This window comes from Corvus cornix, chromosome 4A (genome assembly GCF_000738735.6).
Source record: "Corvus cornix cornix isolate S_Up_H32 chromosome 4A, ASM73873v5, whole genome shotgun sequence".
Lineage (NCBI taxonomy): Eukaryota > Metazoa > Chordata > Aves > Passeriformes > Corvidae > Corvus > Corvus cornix.
In genome coordinates, this window is record NC_047058.1 from 15,743,830 (window position 1) to 15,763,619 (window position 19,790).

General features: G+C 42.2%; 1 protein-coding gene across 5 annotated transcripts in view; it reads right to left on the minus strand.

Annotated features, from left to right (window-relative positions):
• Positions 1–51: 51 nt before the first annotated feature.
• Positions 52–19,790, minus strand: part of HTR2C (5-hydroxytryptamine receptor 2C) — a 263,993-nt gene continuing 244,254 nt past the window's right edge. For 4 of the 5 annotated variants that reach the window (XM_019288120.3, XM_010403264.4, XM_010403265.4 and 1 more), the window contains 2 exons: positions 12,188–12,388; positions 52–1,320 (listed from right to left, as the gene is read on the minus strand). In XM_019288120.3, the coding sequence (XP_019143665.2) occupies positions 488–1,320; positions 12,188–12,388 (1,034 nt within the window). In that variant the 3' untranslated portion in view covers positions 52–487. The remainder of the gene's footprint in view (positions 1,321–12,187; positions 12,389–19,790) is intronic. The other variant, XM_010403266.4, reaches the window with a different exon arrangement.

Below are 19,790 nucleotides of genomic sequence, written 5' to 3' on the forward strand. Positions count from 1 at the left end.
GACGTCTCTCTGCCAAGTTTCTGTAAAGTCTTTACACGGCACAAATAGGGGTGAGGATTTAAAGTATATATTTACTGTCAACTTGAAAAAGAAAGTTATACTGACCAAGTCTAATAGCATGTATTTGATATATAACTATTAACGTGCCATTCTGGACTCCAGCAAATTCCACCTGAGATAAATATTCAGCATTTTTGTTCATGCACTGGAAGAAGAATTCAAACATTTTGTCCATGACATATGCAAAGTAACTAATAGTTCTGATCTAGTATTAACAGTAAATATAGAACCTTAAACTTCACTGCAGTATATTAATATATATTATTTTAAGTACTGGACTGGAAAGACAACTCTTTTTTCTCTTTAAAAAAAAAGAAAGCTTTGTTCAGAATGCAGTATTTACATTGTCCTTTGACCGACACTTACATTTTTACACAATATATTATGGCTACAGATACACCGTAGCAAAGGTCTGTGAGAGTCACTTTTACACACAGCTCACTCTTTCACTTACAACATTACAGCTGTTTATAGAGAGCTCTGAAGTTCCTGGTTGCATCTCAAGGCCCTCCTCAGCCTCATCTAGTTCCATGCTATTGAATTCATTGCCATTTCGATAACTAGTTAAAGTCAGGTCTTTCCCATATAAAGCTGTTGAAGCAACATTCAGACACTGATTCTGCCGCAGTGCTGATTTTTTACTGGGCTTGTACTGGCAGCGGATGTAGTTGGAAAAAGCCCTGCGGTAGGTTTTGTTGAAGAGGGTGTACACCAGGGGATTCACCCCGGAGCACACGTACCCCACCCAAACAAACACGTCAAGGAGTTCACTCAAGAGGTCCTTGTCGCAGGCTTCCTTGCAAAGGACAGACATGACATTAGTGATGAAGAACGGGCACCACATGATGAGGAACAAAAAGAAGACAATGCCCAGGACCTTGGAGGCTCTTCGCTCGTTGTTGATGGACTGCATCGTTCCCTTCCGGAAAAGCACTGCCTCCTTATTCACAGGGGAGTTCAAGTGGGATGCCCCCTCGTGATTGTGAAGCATTGAAATGTTCTCTGTGTTGTTTTCCTTCTTGAGGCAGTTCACGCTGCTCCTCCTCTGCTTGGGCACCTCTCCACACATGAACACTGTGGCCTGTCTCTGCAGCACCTGGACAGTCAGGCAATATGTGATCACCATGATGATGAGAGGGATGAAGAAAGCCATGAAGGATCCAATGAGGACGAAGTTCTCATCGTTAAGGACGCAGGTCCCATTTACAAACACCCTGGAGTCATCCTGCAAACCAATGACTGGAATAGGCATAGATATCCCTAGGAAAATGAAACCAAAAAGGAGACTGTTACCTGGACAGACGGGGCTCCAAAGAGACAGCAGAGATGATGCAGGTCCTGCATGCATTCAGCCCACTGCCTAAAGCTGTTTGGAAGAGAAGTTACAGCTTCCAGCTGAAAGGGAAAACATTCAACACTCCTGGGAGCACAGCTCCAGGGTACGACACCCTCCACCAGGAACAGGGGCAGCTTTACTGTGCTCAACAGCTGACTCAGTGAATGCAGCCTAACTCCTGTTTTTCTAGCATTAACTGGAATTTGTGGGTTCAGAAAAGGCAGCCACCACTCTGCTGTGTTCCAGCTGACCACTCCATACCTGCCAGTTTGGGAGGGTTTTGAAATCACTGACATAGGGTAGAAAGGAGCAAATTTTAAAGAGAAAAAATTTCAAAATATGAAAGAATTACAGCTATGAAGATTTAAAAGCATGATTCTTACAGTAATTAAAACAATCCTGATAGAAAAATGGCCCCTTTTGTCATGGCATCACAGACACATGGAAGCAAAGTTCTGGATCTCAGGGCCCTTGTGGGCAATCTCAGTGCAAACAGACTGTTCTCTGCAAGACATCACTCAAATATTTTTCACATGTACTGAGATCCAAACTTCATCCCTTGATCTGTGAAGCTCAGTCCCACATCAGGACAGACACAAAACCTTCCAAAAGCAACAACATATTTTGGAATACCACAACCTGTGTGTACAGGAGAACACGGAAAACACGTGGTGGGCCAGATCTAGTTACAGCATCATGGGTTCATCTAGTCTTTGGCAAGTATCAGAAGTTTAGAGCCACAAGCTTCAAAATGGGCACAAAATGGGGCAGCTGTAAGCACTATATCTTAGAAAATTCCGAAGCAAGAATTTGCATCCAGACCTGGTATTTAAAATAACCTTTGAGAGATTTATCTTCACGATCAATCTTACAAATCCTTGATCTCATTTCTAACTCCACAATACTCAGTGGCATTCAGTTCCTCAGCCTATCTGTCATCTGAACAAAGTGTTTATTGCTCATTTAAATTTGCTGCCTGATAACTTCCTTTGACTGCCCTCAGTTCCTGTACTGTGAGAAACAGTGAATAATCACTATCTGGTCACCTTTTCCACCTTCCTAGAGATTCTATAGACCTGTTATCATCTTTCCTGTCTGACATCTCTTTTGGAGCTGAAGAATGCCACTCTATTCACTCTCCTCATGTCAAACTCATTCTATGCCTTTGATTATCTTCCTTCATTTCTTTTCAAGTTCCTTTCTACCCTTTTAAAGAAACAAAAAAAACCCCTGCACATCCAAGCAGTTAGAGAGCAACAGAATGAATTCTGTGCTCCCCTCTGGGCAGCTGGCTGTCATGGAGCACCACTCCTCAGACACACCTGTGGCTGCCCATGCCCTCCTTGAGCTCTTCCACCCGAGAAATAACCAATACTGAGGCCGCTGTTGTGCCTGGATTGCTTTTTTTGGAGTTGCTGTGAACACCACTGATCTAATCCTGTGGGACTCTGAACTTCTAAACAGGAAAAATAACATGCTAAAGAGATTAACCAGGGCATTTTTCCCACTCCAGCTAAGTGTTTTCCAGGATTCTGGAAAATTCATCTGCAATTTGTCATTACCAGAAAATTACCATTTGGCAGTAATCAAGTGACGGAATTTCTTCTGAAAATTAACGATTATAAATGTCTTCTGTGATTGTAGCATGTGTTTTCCTAGCTCAAGTACTAGGTCCAGGGTTTGGTTTTCTTTCCCTCTACATGCCAATGCTCATCAGTTTGCCCTTGGCAAGGCAGCTGACTCCTTTTTGATATGTTACTTGTTATCTTGCTTGTGTCAATTCCCTGCAACTGCAATAACCTTCATCCCATAAATCCATCATTAAAGACATCATCCTAATGCCTTGGCTCCATCAAACCACAGACATATGGGAAATGGTGGAAGTTAGACTGAGCACTCTTTACATGAAGAAGAAATCTGAATTAAGTCAATGGCATTACAATGGGACTACATTTGCATGTATAATTTTATGCTTTAGTGCCCTCTCTAACGCCTACCCTTTGAAAAAAACTCCAAAATGAATGAAGTTTATGAAGTTATGAACATCATTTAAGTTGGTGTTACTGCTTTAGCCAAGGGAAATGAGATGAGGTTTCGGGATATCTTTACACATAAACTGACATTTGTGTGACACACATAAAGCACATTTGGGAAGAATAACCTGGTTCTGGGATATGATGGATATACAAATCAAGAGCATTGATGGCAGCCTACAACTCTGCATGAGCATGAGATAGCTCAGCATTAATGTCAGAGAATGAGGGGGTAGCTGCTGTAATGGCAAAGTGTCCCTCACCTCTCACATAACAAAGTGAGATTTCAGACTGAGAATGCACAGAAGAAAGAGAGCACTAAGTCTTTATTTGCACTTTCTTCCAGTCTGGGAAAATCCCATCATTAACAGCAGTAGGAAGAAAGATGCCCTCAGAGAAGCTGCCAACACACTTTGATTCAGCTGTCAGCTGGATTCAGCACTGCTGAAGGGGCGGCACTACCCTCATCTCAAATGCCTTCTCTCACCTCACACCTCTCCTTTGAAACTCATTCTTTAATATATGATTTATCACCAATCCACTGCAAAATTGAGTCTGAAAGGGAACTAATTCTGTACATACCTTAACCAACAGGGACTAACTCACAGTGAGAAGTGAGGAAGGTCTCGGACACCTCAGAGAGGCTTTGTTCATGGGGGATTACTGCAAAATCGCTGCTGTCACAATCCCAAATGCACTAATACCTGCTTGCAGACACAGCTCACAGCTGGCCCTTGTTTTAGCAGGGGTATCTTGATCACCCCTAAGCATTCCCAAGGCTCCTGGACATGGATGAACGTGGATGCCTGCCTGACTCGAGTTCTGCTGTTTGAACAAGCACAGAGAAGACATTCAGCTCCACTTGACTCCAGCAATCCACAGCACTAACCATGCAGTTTCAACTGTCCATAATTTAAGAACTGAGGTCACTTGGTGAGAGAATACCAGACTCCCTACACCAGTGCAAGGAGAGTGAGTGCCAAATCAGGCAAGAGGCTCTGAAGCCGACTGCTGTCCACAGCCTTTCTTCAGTGCAGCTCTCTGAGCCCCTGTGCAAAGCATTTCATGAGTTTCTCCCTGACACTCCTCATCAACAAACATCAGGCTGACTTAGTGAGCTGAAGTCTCCAGCCTCAGAGTCATTTTCCAGTTGTGTCAAACAACCCTTTCTAACTAAGGTGGCAGCAAATTCCCCAAAAGAGGCAGCACCGCTCCAAAAACTTGCAAGGCTGAAGTGTTGCAAGCTTACTGCATATCACAGTGCTCTTCAGAGCAAATTTGGTCCTCTTGTTTGAAGGCTGAGCAGTGTCTGGGGCAGCTGGTTTTGCCCCAGCAAGAAGAGACAACCAGTTACTAAGTCATGAACCGGGTTGAGTGAGTACACTCAACACTGGGAGCTTTGGGCACCCTTCTGCCAGGCAGCAGCTTGAGCAGGACATCCCTTCACACCACAGCAGAGAAGGTGAATGTAATTTTTTTTTCTCCTTTACCCTCCTTTGGCTTCTGTTTGACAGAGCAGCAGGAAGTCACACAGAGAGTGATCCTCTGGATCACAAATCCAATTACAAGTGTTGTCCTAACTGCTGCTTGTCAGCTTTAAAGATGTCCTTAAGCCAGTGGAAATGTTCACCAAATGGGGCTGAGGATACAGAGTAACAGATGCTCTTCACAGATTCTAAATTAATAAAACAAAACCCAAATGACTGCATATACAGATTTACAAAATATTTACTAGAGAAAAAGCTGGCTAAAAAGTCCAAATTGACATTCACAAATATTTAGACTTAAATGTAAAACAATATAGTTTTTGTGTTTAATACCTTGTTTTCTTCAGTGAAAGCCCATGAAACTGATAGAGATTACAGAGATTACTGAATATCTGTGTCTTTGATGGTTAATTCCACTAAAAAAGGGAGTAATTTCCACTCTTCTACGAGAAAATATTTTCTCCAAGGACAACCACCTAACTCAAGAAAACAGAGGCCTGCATATGGGTTTACTCTGTTTTTCCATGTGTGGAATTCTCAGGGCTGAATACAAAAAGGGTCACATTTTGCTGCAGGTACATGAGCTTGGGAAGGCCAGGGTCCACCTTTCCGGGTGTCAGCACTGAATTCAAAGTCTGCTGTGTCCATGGCAGGAGCTCTGCTGATGCAGGTGGCTTTGGACTCCACTGTCACCCTCCTGACATTTACAGACAATTGAAAAGGAAAAAGCAAAGAGAAAGCTGTGTGCCAAACAAGACTGTGGCTGCCACAAATGCAACACTGTAAAAATGAGAACACTGCTGAACACTACGTGTTCAAATCCATATCTTTAACCTCATATTTAAACAAATATAAGCAAAAATAAACCTCACATTTAAACTAAAACAGGTCTGTTTGGTTTCTTAACTGAAATGTCTCACAAAGTGCCTGCACATTTCTCTAACTCAGACAGCAAGAAGCAAACCCCAACAGCCAGCAGCCCCCTGATTTGCAGTGTGCAAGAAAAGGCACTGGGTTCAGAAACCAAAGCTCTTCAGAGGAAAATTGGAGAATGTTGGCTTCTGAAGTGTTCAAAATCACTAAAATTCCATATTGTCCCCATATTTCAGCAGACTACCTGCAGTGCCTTTCCTGTACTGATATTGTAATAATGCCCCTTCAGGGCTGGATTAGGTCTAGTTTTATCTAACCATTCCAATAAAATAACTGTGCCAGCCTTGTATTGGTTTAAAGGTGAAGCTAAAAGGGGGATGAACTTTGAAGGGTCTCCCTGCCCACAACAAGCACAACTGCAAACAGATGAAAGTCATTACTGACTGCCTGAATGAGCTGCTGACCTTTACTCAAACCTTGGGAGAACACTGAGAAACCTGAGCCCAGATGGAAAACCACCAAACAACAGTATAAGGCAGAAGAAATAAATTATTTTCCCACCTGCCTTTCTATTTTGCTAAATTACTTCTTTTGGTGTGCATTTGAAGGAGGGTGATGGGGCTCCTGCTCACACAGCTGCTGCTACCAGGGCTGGGCTTCCCCAAGCAATCAAACAGTGATGGTTGGACTGATGCTCAGCAGCAGAACCTCAGACACAAGATATCAGCACCTCCCTTGCTTGTGGGAACAGATCTGATGTGATGGTCAGGCTATTTCTGTGCAAAATTCTTCACAGACTGTCACCATCTGCTGCTGTCCCAGGCAAAACCTTTCACTGACATCTAAGGAAAACATCCAACCAATCCAAGCACCCTGAAATCACCTGAAATCCCAAGGTAGTTTCCTTGCTACGAATTCAGCTTGTTATCAGTTAATATGGTCTTCCTCACCTTGATAATTCTTGCTACTGCGCTAGGGAGATCAATGACACTCTTGGGAATCATGGTACAAACAATAAAAATGTCTTTAGACAAAATAACTTTGTAAATGGCTCAAACAAGTGGGAAACAGGCAGATGACACCTTAGCGTTTTGCTGTAGGTCATAAAGCAAGTGTTTCTGTCTTATCCATGAGCAGAAGGCAGGTCTGAGAAAGTTTTATGAGCAGAAGCCAGCTCTACTGCTCCACCAGAGCAAAGTTAATGCCAACTCAGCCCAGCTTGCAATGCTAATGCCACCTCTGCATTCTGGTGAGGCAAAAGTTATCAGGACCACCACCACAGCACCTCTACCTACAGGCCAGTCAAGTATGACCCCCATGCTCACAAGAGGAGAATTTTAGTCAAATATACACTGTCAGACATTCAGTGTCAAATATAAAAAGGCAAAATAGTGTTTAAAATACATTCATACAATTTTCTCCCAAATCTGGAGAGATATTGAGTTCCCTTAGGCTTTACTGGTATGCAAACATTTTTCTCAGCAATATATGTTGTTACTGTCCTTCTACCAAAGCAGTGCTCATAGTCAGGAATCTGTATATTTTTCCAGGACAGGAGGGTGCCTGTCTAACCTTTGCTTCACCAGTAACAGTTGTCTTAGTACTACTTCTTCATCTCCAATGATGAGCCACAGAGCCAGCCTGCTTGGTGGGAAAGGTTTGAGAAAAATCCCAGCAGCACATTTTGACCTTGCACGTGCTGTCTTCTTCATTAGCAGTGTTTTTGCCCTTTTTTTCCATGAAATATGTCCAAAGGCTTATGTGCTAACCTGAAGCATGCAAAGAAATTCCTGGGGTTTTGATCTTATCCCAAAGCATGATCTCTCAGGAGCAACTACAGCCCAGCACAGAGCTAAGGGTGCAAGGAGCAAACACATCCCACCAGCACATGAGTCATGGAAATGCCTTGCTGAGGAAGTCCCTGATCCCATAGACACACTGATGGGCAGAAATGCAAACCAGAACCCTAAATGTGCTCTGAAACTGTGACCTGAGGGAGGCTGTGAGAGCTATTCTAGGCCTCCTTTGTCTCCATGCCCAACCTGCCCTCAGCATATCCCCCTGCCCTAGGAGACCACAATTCCTTTTATATCAGTGGTGCCACTCCAGGCACATTCCTCAGACTGAGGATTATCTCCAGTGGGAGAGGGGAAGGCTTAGATGGTACCTGGAGGCTCTTGAAGGACATCATTAGAACAGCTTGCAAGCATGAGGCTGCTCAGCCCCTTTGAGAGACAAATACTCAGGGCAGAAACAAAAAGCTGTTAGATGTAAATTCAGTTAATCTGAGATGAGTGTTTACTGATCCTTGAAGCACACATTTATACCTTTCATACTCTTTCATACTTCTATGAATAGATCTCCTCAGTAAAACAATGAAGTACTATGAAAGTTAAATGGGGATTTAAATTTCATTTTCAAACCTGAATGGTTTATCGTATACACGAACCTCAGGTACGTACCTGAAATCAAAATCATAATACCATTAGTGAGTCAGAGAAAGAATGAAAATGTTTTCAAACACACACACACAATTTGTGGAATCTGCCTATGGCACTGACACACAGCAAAATTTAAAGGATGGCCTTATCTCAGTCACTTACGAACTAAATTGAATTTACACTGCTTCTGAGGATGTAAAACTGTGAGCTGGAAAATTGGTAGCATGTGTAATTTCAGCACTCTATAGCAAATGACCAAACCTTGAACATTCTGGGAAGCAGAGGAAAAGCCCTTCCAGGCACATATTTGTGTCACAAGGAACTTCAGAATTAAAACCTTTCAGCTATTTTCATATCAGAAGCGATGTGTGTGTACTTCCACATCAATGAAGTGCTTTCATTCAGATTTTCAAAGGGATACTTTGTTTATTTTAATATTACCCTTTCTCCTGTATGACAAAGTGGGCACCCAGGGTTTGACTGGTTCCTCATCACTGCTGCTGAGCACTGCATGGAGACCTCCACTTGTTGCCAGAGTGGCCCAAGGCCACCTTCCTCAGAGCAGGATAGAGGGAGTCTGCTGAGATGGTCAAGTCCACATGTTGGTTGTGAAAACTTCGATACTACACGAAATCTGAAATCTTGAAACAATACCAAGATTCTGCCAGCAGGCTCACACCTAAATTTGATTTTCATTTTCAATTCTGAGGATATTTCTGTTGCCTGCATTTCTATTTCCAGCTTCAGCACAGTTCTATCTAGTACAAAACTCATTTTTACAAGCCCAGCCCTTGACAGCAGCCACTTCTTCTCTAACTGAAGACAAAATTCTTGCTCAAGTTACGTTTGCTAAAGCACAGGACAAGTGGCTGTAATGTACTTTAACCTGGAACAACGAAGACTTTGGAAAAGATCCACTCAAAATGAAATTGTCAAGAGACAGGAGGACTCTGTTATGCTCTCCTACTTTAAAACCTAGTCATATGTTTAGGCTTGTGCAACTTGACAAATTTGTAGCTCAATGAGCAAAGAACCTCTTTTATATTTTGCTGTCGGCATTAAGCTTTCAGAAAAAAATTGTATGCAAAAGCCACTGAATTAAGATAAATTACATGCTTTTTACTTCTTATTTTGAACTCTGATTCAGAAACTGAACTCAGGATTCTTTGCATGGAATGCATTTAAAAGTCTCTTCATCTGAAGCAGGACTTAGGAAGTGCAAACTGACCAGCCTGCACTTAAGTGCTGCTTTGAATTTGATACCTAATCACAAACAGAAATGCACAAACTCCTTCATGATACTGAACACCGAAGTGAGGATGGATTCACTTAACCTATTTCATCCTCTTGAAATTAGCACAGGATTTCACCAGGCCTTTCCAAGTGACAGGTAGTTAAGGGCCAGAAAACAGCAACAATACACTTTGAGTGAGTTCTCTTTCATTCCATGCTCAGTTTATTCCCGTGTCTGCCACACTTCTAAATTCATTTATGAACTACCAATAATTGTGCTAAAATAAGCTAGATACATACCAAGAGCGCTTTTCTTTCTCCATTTAGTGCAACCTTCTGGAGAAAGCCTGAGCAAATGGGTACACCCTATTATATGCACTGGGGAGCGTGGAAATCCAACAGCATTTCAGTGCCCTGAAAAAGCTCTATGGGGAGAACTGATTCTGCCTGTATCTTCAAAAAAAAGGGATGCAAGTAAAGACTCTCCTGGGCCAGCTGTATCAGCATCAGAGGGAATGAACAGAACACAAACAAAGCCCAGCTGTGCTGTACACCCTCCCAGCTATGATCCTGACACAGGAGGGCACACAGGTACAGCTGCACCTCGTGTCCCTTCCAGCCTGGGAGGGGAAATGCTGCCCAGAACAGTCCCCCAAAGCTGGGTGCACTGCAGACATTCCACAGAGCAACTGCTCACAGCTCCTTCCTAAAGACTTTAGGATGCTGGGGAACAGCTGCAACATCCATTGCCTTATGGAGGGCTGACAAACCATTGCCTTGTGCAAAATAAAAGTGCCTTTCCATCTCCTTTCCAAGCTATGTCTTTTAAGCTTCATTATTTCACCTGTTTCATATCCTATCATAAACACAGAGTGGTCAAACATCTCCTGAGAAAGCTGGGTAGGGGTGAGGTGTTGGTTTGCACTGTCCAGCAGCACAAAGTCACCTCAACTGTTCTGGTTCAGGTACCTTTGTCCTTGGGGCACAGCAGAGGTCACAATGTGCCTATTTTCCATTGTCATGAGCCCAATCCCCACCAAGTAGCTCCACGAAGAGACAGGCCTGTGTCCTAACATCTGTTTGGTCAGGCACCAGATTTTCTCCCCAGTCTGCTGAATCAGTGAACCGTGCATGAAGTACTTACTTTATCCCTTGGACCCAGAGTCCAAACCACAGCTTGATCCTCAAGGCACTAGTGCAGGCAGCCACCTTCAGCACTAGCCAAAATTTCTAAGGATATGTCTGCAATATCTAAGGCAGCACAGGCAGAAATCTGCAAGTTACCTCCAAAAATGGAAGCAGAACAGTCTTATTGCCCAAGTTTTGAAATGTGATTTTTACATCTCTGCTGGGGAGGTGTCTATCAGTTTCTCCCTCTGCTTTACAGTGCAACGTGGAGCACAAATTCTGTGCTGATTCTGAGGTGCCTGTGCAAATGGAGCCCACGTGGACTTGTTCTCATGTGACTGCTTACATTCTGAATTCAGCAGCTTTCTTTCCCGTGCCAAATAGAGAGCACAGAGAATTTAAAATAATAATAATAATTTTTTAAAATCTTAAATGAATTGATTAAACCCAACACAATTTCATTGTGGATTGTATTACCTGGGGGAAATGTAGCAGGCCTGTGACACATGAAAAAAAAATGTTTCTAGTAGATATTTTTGTTATATTTGTGAGGAAAGAAGGTATAGTTCCCCTAATTTTTTTCATAGCCTTTTTCCAAGGCAAACTTCTTCAAAATCAGTCCCTGTAGCACCCAGACATCCAGAATCATATTCCACTTCTAAAGCAGGCAAAAACTCAGGCGAAATTCACATACCTGGAAAATGCTTTTCCTTGCAGTACATCACTGAAAGCAAAACTGCTTTATAAAATAGAAATTAAATGTTAAGTCTCTGTAAGACTGCATTTTAATCAAGCATGAAAGGCAATACAGCAGATGGAAGTGGTCATACGATTCTGCCCTTGCCTCGAATGTCTCTTTTCTAAAGCACATTGAAAGAATTCCAGAAAAAAACCTGTTTTTCTTCACATAATTCTCAGTATTACAGAGTCATCTTGCTATCATTTTGTGCTTTCTTCCTTATTTTACTGCTGCTTTATTTATTGTGTTTTATCAAAGCAATACAGACGTGTCTTCTGTTATGCCTTCTCCTCGTTCACTAACGCTCCTAAACTTGCTAGCTCAGTACTAGCAGCAATCCAGCTGTGGCAGAGAGCAGTGCAGGCCATAAAGCCTGTGCAGGAGCAGTAAATACCTCACTTATAGCCTGTCTTCAACTCTGTGCTGGTCCACTTAAACCATTAGCAGGACTTGAGAGGGTTTAACTGCAGCCACCGCAGTGCAGCCGTGTGCTTTGTGCTGGCCGGGTTCTCCTGCCTGAGCCTTTGCTAATGCTGTTTCCTGCTTTGTTTACACAGCAGTTTTAGGGCACTATTTGTCTGTGTTACTGTTGTTATTGGCTTATTGATACGGACACAGCAGCAGTGCTTCAGCGTGGAGAGTGGTGATGCTCTGAAAAATGACTGCTCACTCTGGTCTCCGACCAGCTGCAAGGAAAGGCTTCCATTTCCCAGTAATCAGTTATTCCATTCCGACATGCAGGCCAGCTAAATTAATTTGAGTATCCTCTTAAAAAAGAAAAAAAAACCCTACATGAAAATTGGAGTAACACTATTATTCATTCAGACACAGTCAAGAGCGTGAGCCACGTTGCTTACCTATGGATATGGTCCAAACTGCAGCAATTTTCATAATGGCCTTGGTGCGGGAATTGAAGCGGCTGTGCTCAATGGGATTGCGAATTGCTACGTACCGATCAAGAGAGATGGCACAGAGGTGCATAATAGATGCAGTTGAAAAGAGCACATCTAGGGAAATCCATATAGGGCACAACTGTTTAGGCAAAGGCCAAGCATAATCTGAAACATAGAGAGAAAAGAAATGAAAGGAAAAAAAGGAAAGGAAATAATTTGGGAAGCTAGGCCATCATTTCTGAGAAACCATTGGGATATTTTAGCTCTGTGACACCAGTAAGGGGCATGTGCGTGAGGAGTGGACAAGAAACCTCTCATGGGACTTCTCTGCAGGCAGTTCCTGGCTCTGGACACTCTGTAAACCCATAGCCAGTTCCCACACATCTGGTTTCTGTGACCAGTGGCTAAAGGGCAGTGACCACTTCAGCTCTGTTCCCCACTCTTAACCTTTCTTCCATATCTTTACAAAATCAAATATTACATTCCTTTATAACTTGCTCATCACATTGTTTTCACAGATTGCAAAGCACTTTGTGGCATTAACTTCAGTCAGATCCTTTCTAAAACCCCCTTGATATGTCTGTCTGCTGAGGAGAAAGGTAGCAGACAGTTTTTCTGCACAGTCTAACACATAGCTAAATGGCACTACTTCACCTTTTCTCCCCAGGCAGTGTGTGTGATATCAAAGGGATACTTTCCTCCTTACAGAGAAGCTGGGATTGAGTGGCTGAAATTCAAAAACTGTTTTGAAGGTAGACAGAGTAGTGTTATTCTTTACAGAATCTATGTTAGCAAACAGAACAGACTCGATAGCCACATCTGACAGCAGCTGGCACGCAGCTCATTTGGGTGCCTGCACTTATTAAACTGTTTACTCAGTGCTGAAGTACAGCTTGAGAATAAAAGTGACCCAGAAAGATCCTCAAGTGCCACTGATATTTAAATCAAAGCTCAGAGAAAATTGATCTGTGAATGACACCCCCATGTCAGTGTCCAGCATGGATTGTGCGTGATCAATAACACATCCTGTCAAGCTCTGGGCTTCTTATTGAAACAAATCAAGAGTATCTATAGCAGCTGAAAACATGAGAGACTTCATAATAGTTGAATAATGAGATATTCTTGTGTCTTCATTCAGAACGTGGATATCTAAAGCAATCTTGACGTTTAACCCAAGGATCAGAATCACCACTCTGCAGAATCAATGTTATATTAAGAATAGTGCAGCTCCATCCTACTGATCTCAAATGGAAAGGATGAAACATTAGTCTCAGAAATCATAGTTTGAAACAAATTACCCAGCCAAGAGAGACCCAGGATACCTTCATGCAGAAACCTGAGATTAACTGAACCAGAGTAAATTATTATGAAATGTCCCAGAGAAGCCCAGGAACCTTTCACAACGAGCACAGCAGAACAAGATGGACACATTAGTTCATTTTACCAGTGGGAAACACGCAGATGAAGCGCTAAGTACTCACCAAACCCACACAGCCAGACCTCAGCTCTGGGGAGATAAGCCACTCATTTCAGTGAGTTTGCACCACGTCTATTAAATGGACTGTAAGTGGACTGAAATCCACAGCAGCAAGCATTTAAGAGGTCCCTGTCAAAGGGAACTAAGTAAAGCACTTTGTGGCTGGTGCATCTTTAAAAGGCACCTCTGTTGTACAAATGAATAGAGCTTGATTAAGTATGACTCAGCCCCTTTATAACGCTACAATCAAATTCTCTGCCTCCTGCTCACCTTCACACTTTGCAATAGCTGAGGACATCATTGGCATCAATCTGCAATTGAGCTCAGAGCTGCAGCTAAGCACACCTTGGATTTGCCAGGTGTTTAATGATGCCTCAGTGAATGCTCTGGGGAAGAACAAGTCAGAAATCCTACAAGTGGTTGCCGTGCTTCCTGTACAGCCCCAGGCTTTCTCTGCCAACCCACACTAAAACACATTCAGCACACTTTATCCCTCCCTACTTCTCCTCTGAGTTGCCAGAGCCAGCTTTGTGCTGCAGGCTGAGATGAACCATGAGCACAAAGGCCCTGAGTGTGCCCTGATGGAGCAAGCAGTCCCTGGGAGCTTGTGCAGCGTGATCATGACTCTGCAGACAGCCTCTGCAGAGGGGAACAGTGACATTGATGGCTACTCCCCACATCAGGCAGATGGCCAGGAAACCTCCAGTGTCTCCAGAAAAAGACACTCGGCCTCCAGGCTTCCTGTGCGTGGGAGCGACTCCAGTCTGATCCACGGTGCTGCAGTGGGTACAGTCTGATGCCTGACATTTGCTAGACCTGGAAGAGGTTTCTACAGCAACCACCTTTTCAGCATTATTGAATGAAGAATAGCCTCTCTTACTTCTTCCTTCAAGCTATCCAAACACTTCCAGTGACTGATTCCCCCCTGGAACAACTTCTGCTATTGATGTGAACTAGCACAGCTTCGCAACCAAAAAGCTATCAGCAGCAAAAGCGGTGTGAGGAGAGGAGACATCACCTGCTGTCAACCCTGGCCCTGCAGGAGCCACAGACACCAACAGATCCAAGCCATGCTGCTCAGAACTACTGCCCAGGCAACCTCCAGGATGTTTTTGAAGATAAAGGTGAGATGAGAGTTCTCCTAAAGCCAAATCCTGTTAGTCTTTACTGTCCCAGGGCACTCCACTACACTTCTAGCTGAACAGCCAGTTGTACGAGTAGATATTTTACTTTCTCAGGAAGTTTCCTAAAATGATCTGCAATAACAAAATGTCACCCTGGAAATCTGTAGAGTGGCAGCTTGTAACACATCACTGTAGCTCGATAGGAAGGGCATAATATATATTCTATCTCAAAATGTAATTATTTTTAAGTAAGCATGGTGCGTGCCTTTGAAAAACACCTACACAGCCTACAAAGCCAGTAATTTGTAAAAAAAGAAAAACAGCTTTATTCTAATTCTGTTTTGAATAAATGTATAGAAACATAGGAAATGTGCCCTGTGACTGTGCCAAGATGCAATCAAGGATTTAAAAAAAAATCTGTTAACGATGTTATACCTTTAAAACAATTTTATCCTCAGAAACACTCTAATTACAGAGGATAACATTTCTCTAATTTGTTCTTTTTTCTCTTATTTCATTTACAAAGAATAGCAATTACCCTATATTTAGAAGAGCAGATGACTGAGTGAAATGAATTCTTGGACCCCAGCACCTCTAAGATGTAGTAATTGCATTTCCAGTGGAAAACATTCATCTCAGTCCAAATCTGGCTTCAAGAATGAAACAGTGCTAAACACCTGCGGAAGCAAAAAACCAAATTCTTTGTAAGAAACTCTGATTTTTGTACCTTGAATTAATCTGAGCCCTTAAAATCATATATTTAATGCATTGGCTGGTAGACCAGATAGGAGAGTGCTGAAGGGAATTAGATGAATGCAGCAGATCAGAACAAAAGTTGGTATTTCTTTACCCAGCATGTAATCAAACCACAGATTTTTGTGCCTCCAGATATTTTGTGGGTGGTAGATGTTTACAATGGCCAAATTCACAGAGAAAAGAGTATAGAAGACTATTGCAGTGATATTACTTTGAGATCAGTGTTAGCTTCTGGCTCTGGTCAGAATAAAACTATTGTGTAAAAAACCCAGGAAGGAAACTTCTCCAGAATATTGCTTCAGCCTCCAGTGCTGAATAGCATCTCATGGAATCTGTGGTTGATGTGGTTCCTCAGAGGACACATGGGACAAACACTCATATTTAACCAGGGGTCATGATCCCCAGGTGGGATTTCATCTCCTTCTCTGGGGTGAAAAAGCAAACCACAGTTGCTCTGTGTCCCTGAACAGCTGAGATGAGCAAAAACCGTTGGCAGAAAAATAAAGAAACTCAAAAGCATTTTGGCAAAGCGACAGACCATCTCTGTGTGTAGTTAATTTGCTGTCAGATAAGAGTTCCTTACATTTCTTGTGTTTTCCATCAAGAAAGATGACAGCTATGAAACTGAGTCACCTTTGTCAGAGGTTTTATGCATATGGATAAAAAGTGTTTCTTAGCACTGTTAGGGGCATTGTACTGTTCAGTGCATGAGAGTCAGAATTACCAGCTGGATAGCAGGAGGTGACTGAATAATCCAAAACACAGCAAATGGAAATAAAATTAAATATGTCAAATGGTAAAACAGAATTACTCCAGATTGTAGGAGAATGGCTGTACTGAAAAAAAAAATTTAAACTGGCTGTTACTTGTACATATTCAGTACTTCTAGAATGCAATCTGCTCCAGGAGATCTCCTGGGAAAATGTGGTGTAACACCTAGGAAAAATCTGGAATAACAGCAACAAAGTACCTGCTTACACCACAATAAAATGAAGAATTATGTAAAATTCATCTCAGTATCTTCAAGAGTTTTTCCATGAAAAAACTCACAACAATCTGCATCAATCATTTCTTTTCCAACCATGAACAGGAATTTGGAAAAGGTTTCAGAACACATTTGTTGTGTTTAGCCAGTATCTGTTGGGATGGATAGAAGGATAAAAACCATCCTTCAAAGTGACACAGGAAGAAAAAGGGTATATTTTGCCTCATTATGACATTTAACATACATATACATATATGCACACTATATATATTATTTATATAAAAGAAACAGAGCTAACAGGTGCAGAATAAGTACTAAAGATGCTTATGTGTTCAAAAGCCCCTTTTAACGTTGTTCATTGGCTTGGCTAGAAACTAAAATACATGTAATATTTCTCATTTTAGGCTTCTGATATTTACTGTTTTTACAATTCACTTCTAACTACTTTAATGAATTGAATGAAAAAACATAGGGGTTTGAATAAATCCCAGTACAAAGCACAATTTCCCAGCAGTTAAAATGGCAACACCACGCGTGCTTGAAGCACCTTTTGGATCATCCTGCAGCTGCCACAGATCTGTTGCAGGCCATACACTGACCCACTGTTCTGTGTCGTGCTCTGACTCTTGGAAAAGTCAGTCACAAAGGCATCAGGAAATGGTTCAGATGATTCCCGGAGAATTCCAAACTGAGCTGAGTGCCCTGTGCAATGACAGCGCTCGCTTGGGTTTCCTTGCTGGAACTGAGAGCAGCAGCAGCAGCCAACGCAAACAGCAACCCAGAAAACACCCCAGACCTGTCACTTTCTGATAGGTTTTGCAGCTTTTGAAGACTCCTTCATACATTCCAAGGAAACCCACTGTTGTGATTTGCAGAATAAAGCCTACTCTTTCCCACTGCTTTTTACCCCCGCTGCACCATTGAAAACTGAAGAATTTTGTATGAACCAGACTTTCCAGTGTTCACTTTAAAGTTTCATAGCTGCCACAGGCTTTACAAAAATAGAAAGCAATTACATACAGTTTTAACATTACTGCATTGCACTATTCCCAAGGGAATGAAAGAATTTAAATGATTCTTTTCTCTCTCTCTCTCTCTCTCTCTTACCTAGGAAGTAAAGCGTTTCTTAGTCTGAAATACCACATCAGGAAGTGTAAAGCTATGTTATCTCTTTTCTGCTAGTTTGTTTTCCTCAGATTTACATAGACAAATGACTCAGAGGCACCTCTATCACTCAGAGAGCCACACACCCAAGGGTGCTGAAAATCTCCATCGTGCCCAAGAAGTACAGAACGTCTTGCTTGACTCCCCACAGTCATCAGTGTTTACCAGCACATCCACAGAGGGGCTCAGGCATACACAGCCAAGACCCCTGGCTAAATAAAACCGGTCTCAAGGGCAGCACTGCCAATCCTTTTCATTTTATCATCAATGGAGTGGAATTTAATGTTTTTCCAATATATTGAACTCCTGGGCACCAAGTTACATGAGAAATTAAGCTTACCTTTAAGTTTCTAGTTTGCATTTTTCTAGAGGAAGAAAAGGCTGTCCTAAGGCTATCTGGATCCCTTAAGCAGCACATGTTCTAGCCCAGCCAAGCACAGGGACATAGTTACACACAAAGAATGATGGTGGCTTTTAGGAGGAGGACTGTGTTCGTCAGTGCTGCAAGTTCAAAAATGCTTGAGTGTCCCAGCAGGTGCTGAGCAGAGGATGGGCTCTCAGGTGATGTGATGGCCAAGAGAATGGAGGAGACCACCAAGTAAGAAAAGGAGGTGACCCTCTGTCCAGGCACAGCGTTGGAGAGATCACGGCTGGCATCCTACACTCGACCAGAACATCTGCGAGTGGAAGATGCTGCTCTGCCATAGTGCAACACCACACAAAGGATTTATTTGGATCTGTGCCACTGATCACATCCAACTGGGCTGTGACACCATTCCTGAGCTTCAGTTTTCCTCTGAGCTATTTGTTTTTCAACTCTTGGAGCTGTCAATGTAGCACAAGTGGCCCTCAGGCAGGGAGCAGCAGGAAATGGGCACGGAGCGGTGTGGTCTCCTTTGGAAACCCCCCCTCACTGAGGGAAACTCCAGAGGAGCTGAATGTGCCTCCAAAGATATTTTGGTTCTCATCTCACAAGTTACAGTGATTAATTGATGTGACTGTATTTTATTGCAAATTAAACAATTGCACTCACTATGCTGTTATAAGAATTTTAAATAACTGCTAGATTTTCCTTTCTATCCAGTATTGCAATGACTTGCAGTCTTGACAGGATGTGTAAAAAAGAAGGAAAATTAAAGCTAGAACAGATATAATTATCTGAGCTAGGGAAAGGCTGCTTGAATACCATTTAAGTAATATTTTAAATGCAAGGAGCCAGCTTTCCAAATACTATGCTTAAAACAACCCTGATAATAAAATGGGATGTTTGCTAAGAAGCAAACCTAGGGAATGTTGTTTTCATCCCAATGTCAGCATCTCTTCTCTTACGGAAATATAAAATTATTCTGGTGCGATTTGTCATTCCAAAAATCCATGTGTTAGATTGATATTTTCATTTATTGGCAGAGACTAAAATTAAGTTTGAAGCCAGAGGAAAAATTTCCAGGCTCAATAATGTTCTCTGCTCGCAGTTTAAGCATCTGTAGTTGCATCTGGAATTTTTGCATTGAGTGATATGGACAGTTAACGGAGCAATGGTACAATTAATTGAATTGTTTCAGCAAGTTTTCATATAAACGGTTCCTTCCAGCATTTTAACTCCACGAGAGCTATGATCTCTTCACACACTTCTGAGCTACATGTCCTTCATAATAATTTATCTAAATGGAACCACTGTCTCATAAAATATTCATTGCAGTAAACATTTTCTATTTACTGATGTTCTGTATGTCAGCACACCATCAGGACAGCGTCCTCTCCTTCAATTTCCATCATGCAGGTCATAGATCAGCCTTCACCTGTTATTTGAACAACTAATAAAGCAACAGTTGAATGCACACCACACTGGAAAGTAAGCCCACAAGTGAACACAGATCTCACAGGAATACCTTCTAAACATAAGAATATAAATATTTTCAAAAAGTCTGTCTCCTAGCGAAGTGCACAAACGTGTTCGTAACAGGTGGTTTTCCCCCAGTTTTGATATAATTGAGAAAGATCCATTATCACAAGAAAGAGCTGCCAAAGCCTACAGATCATTTGAGGAAACTAAAATTCAGA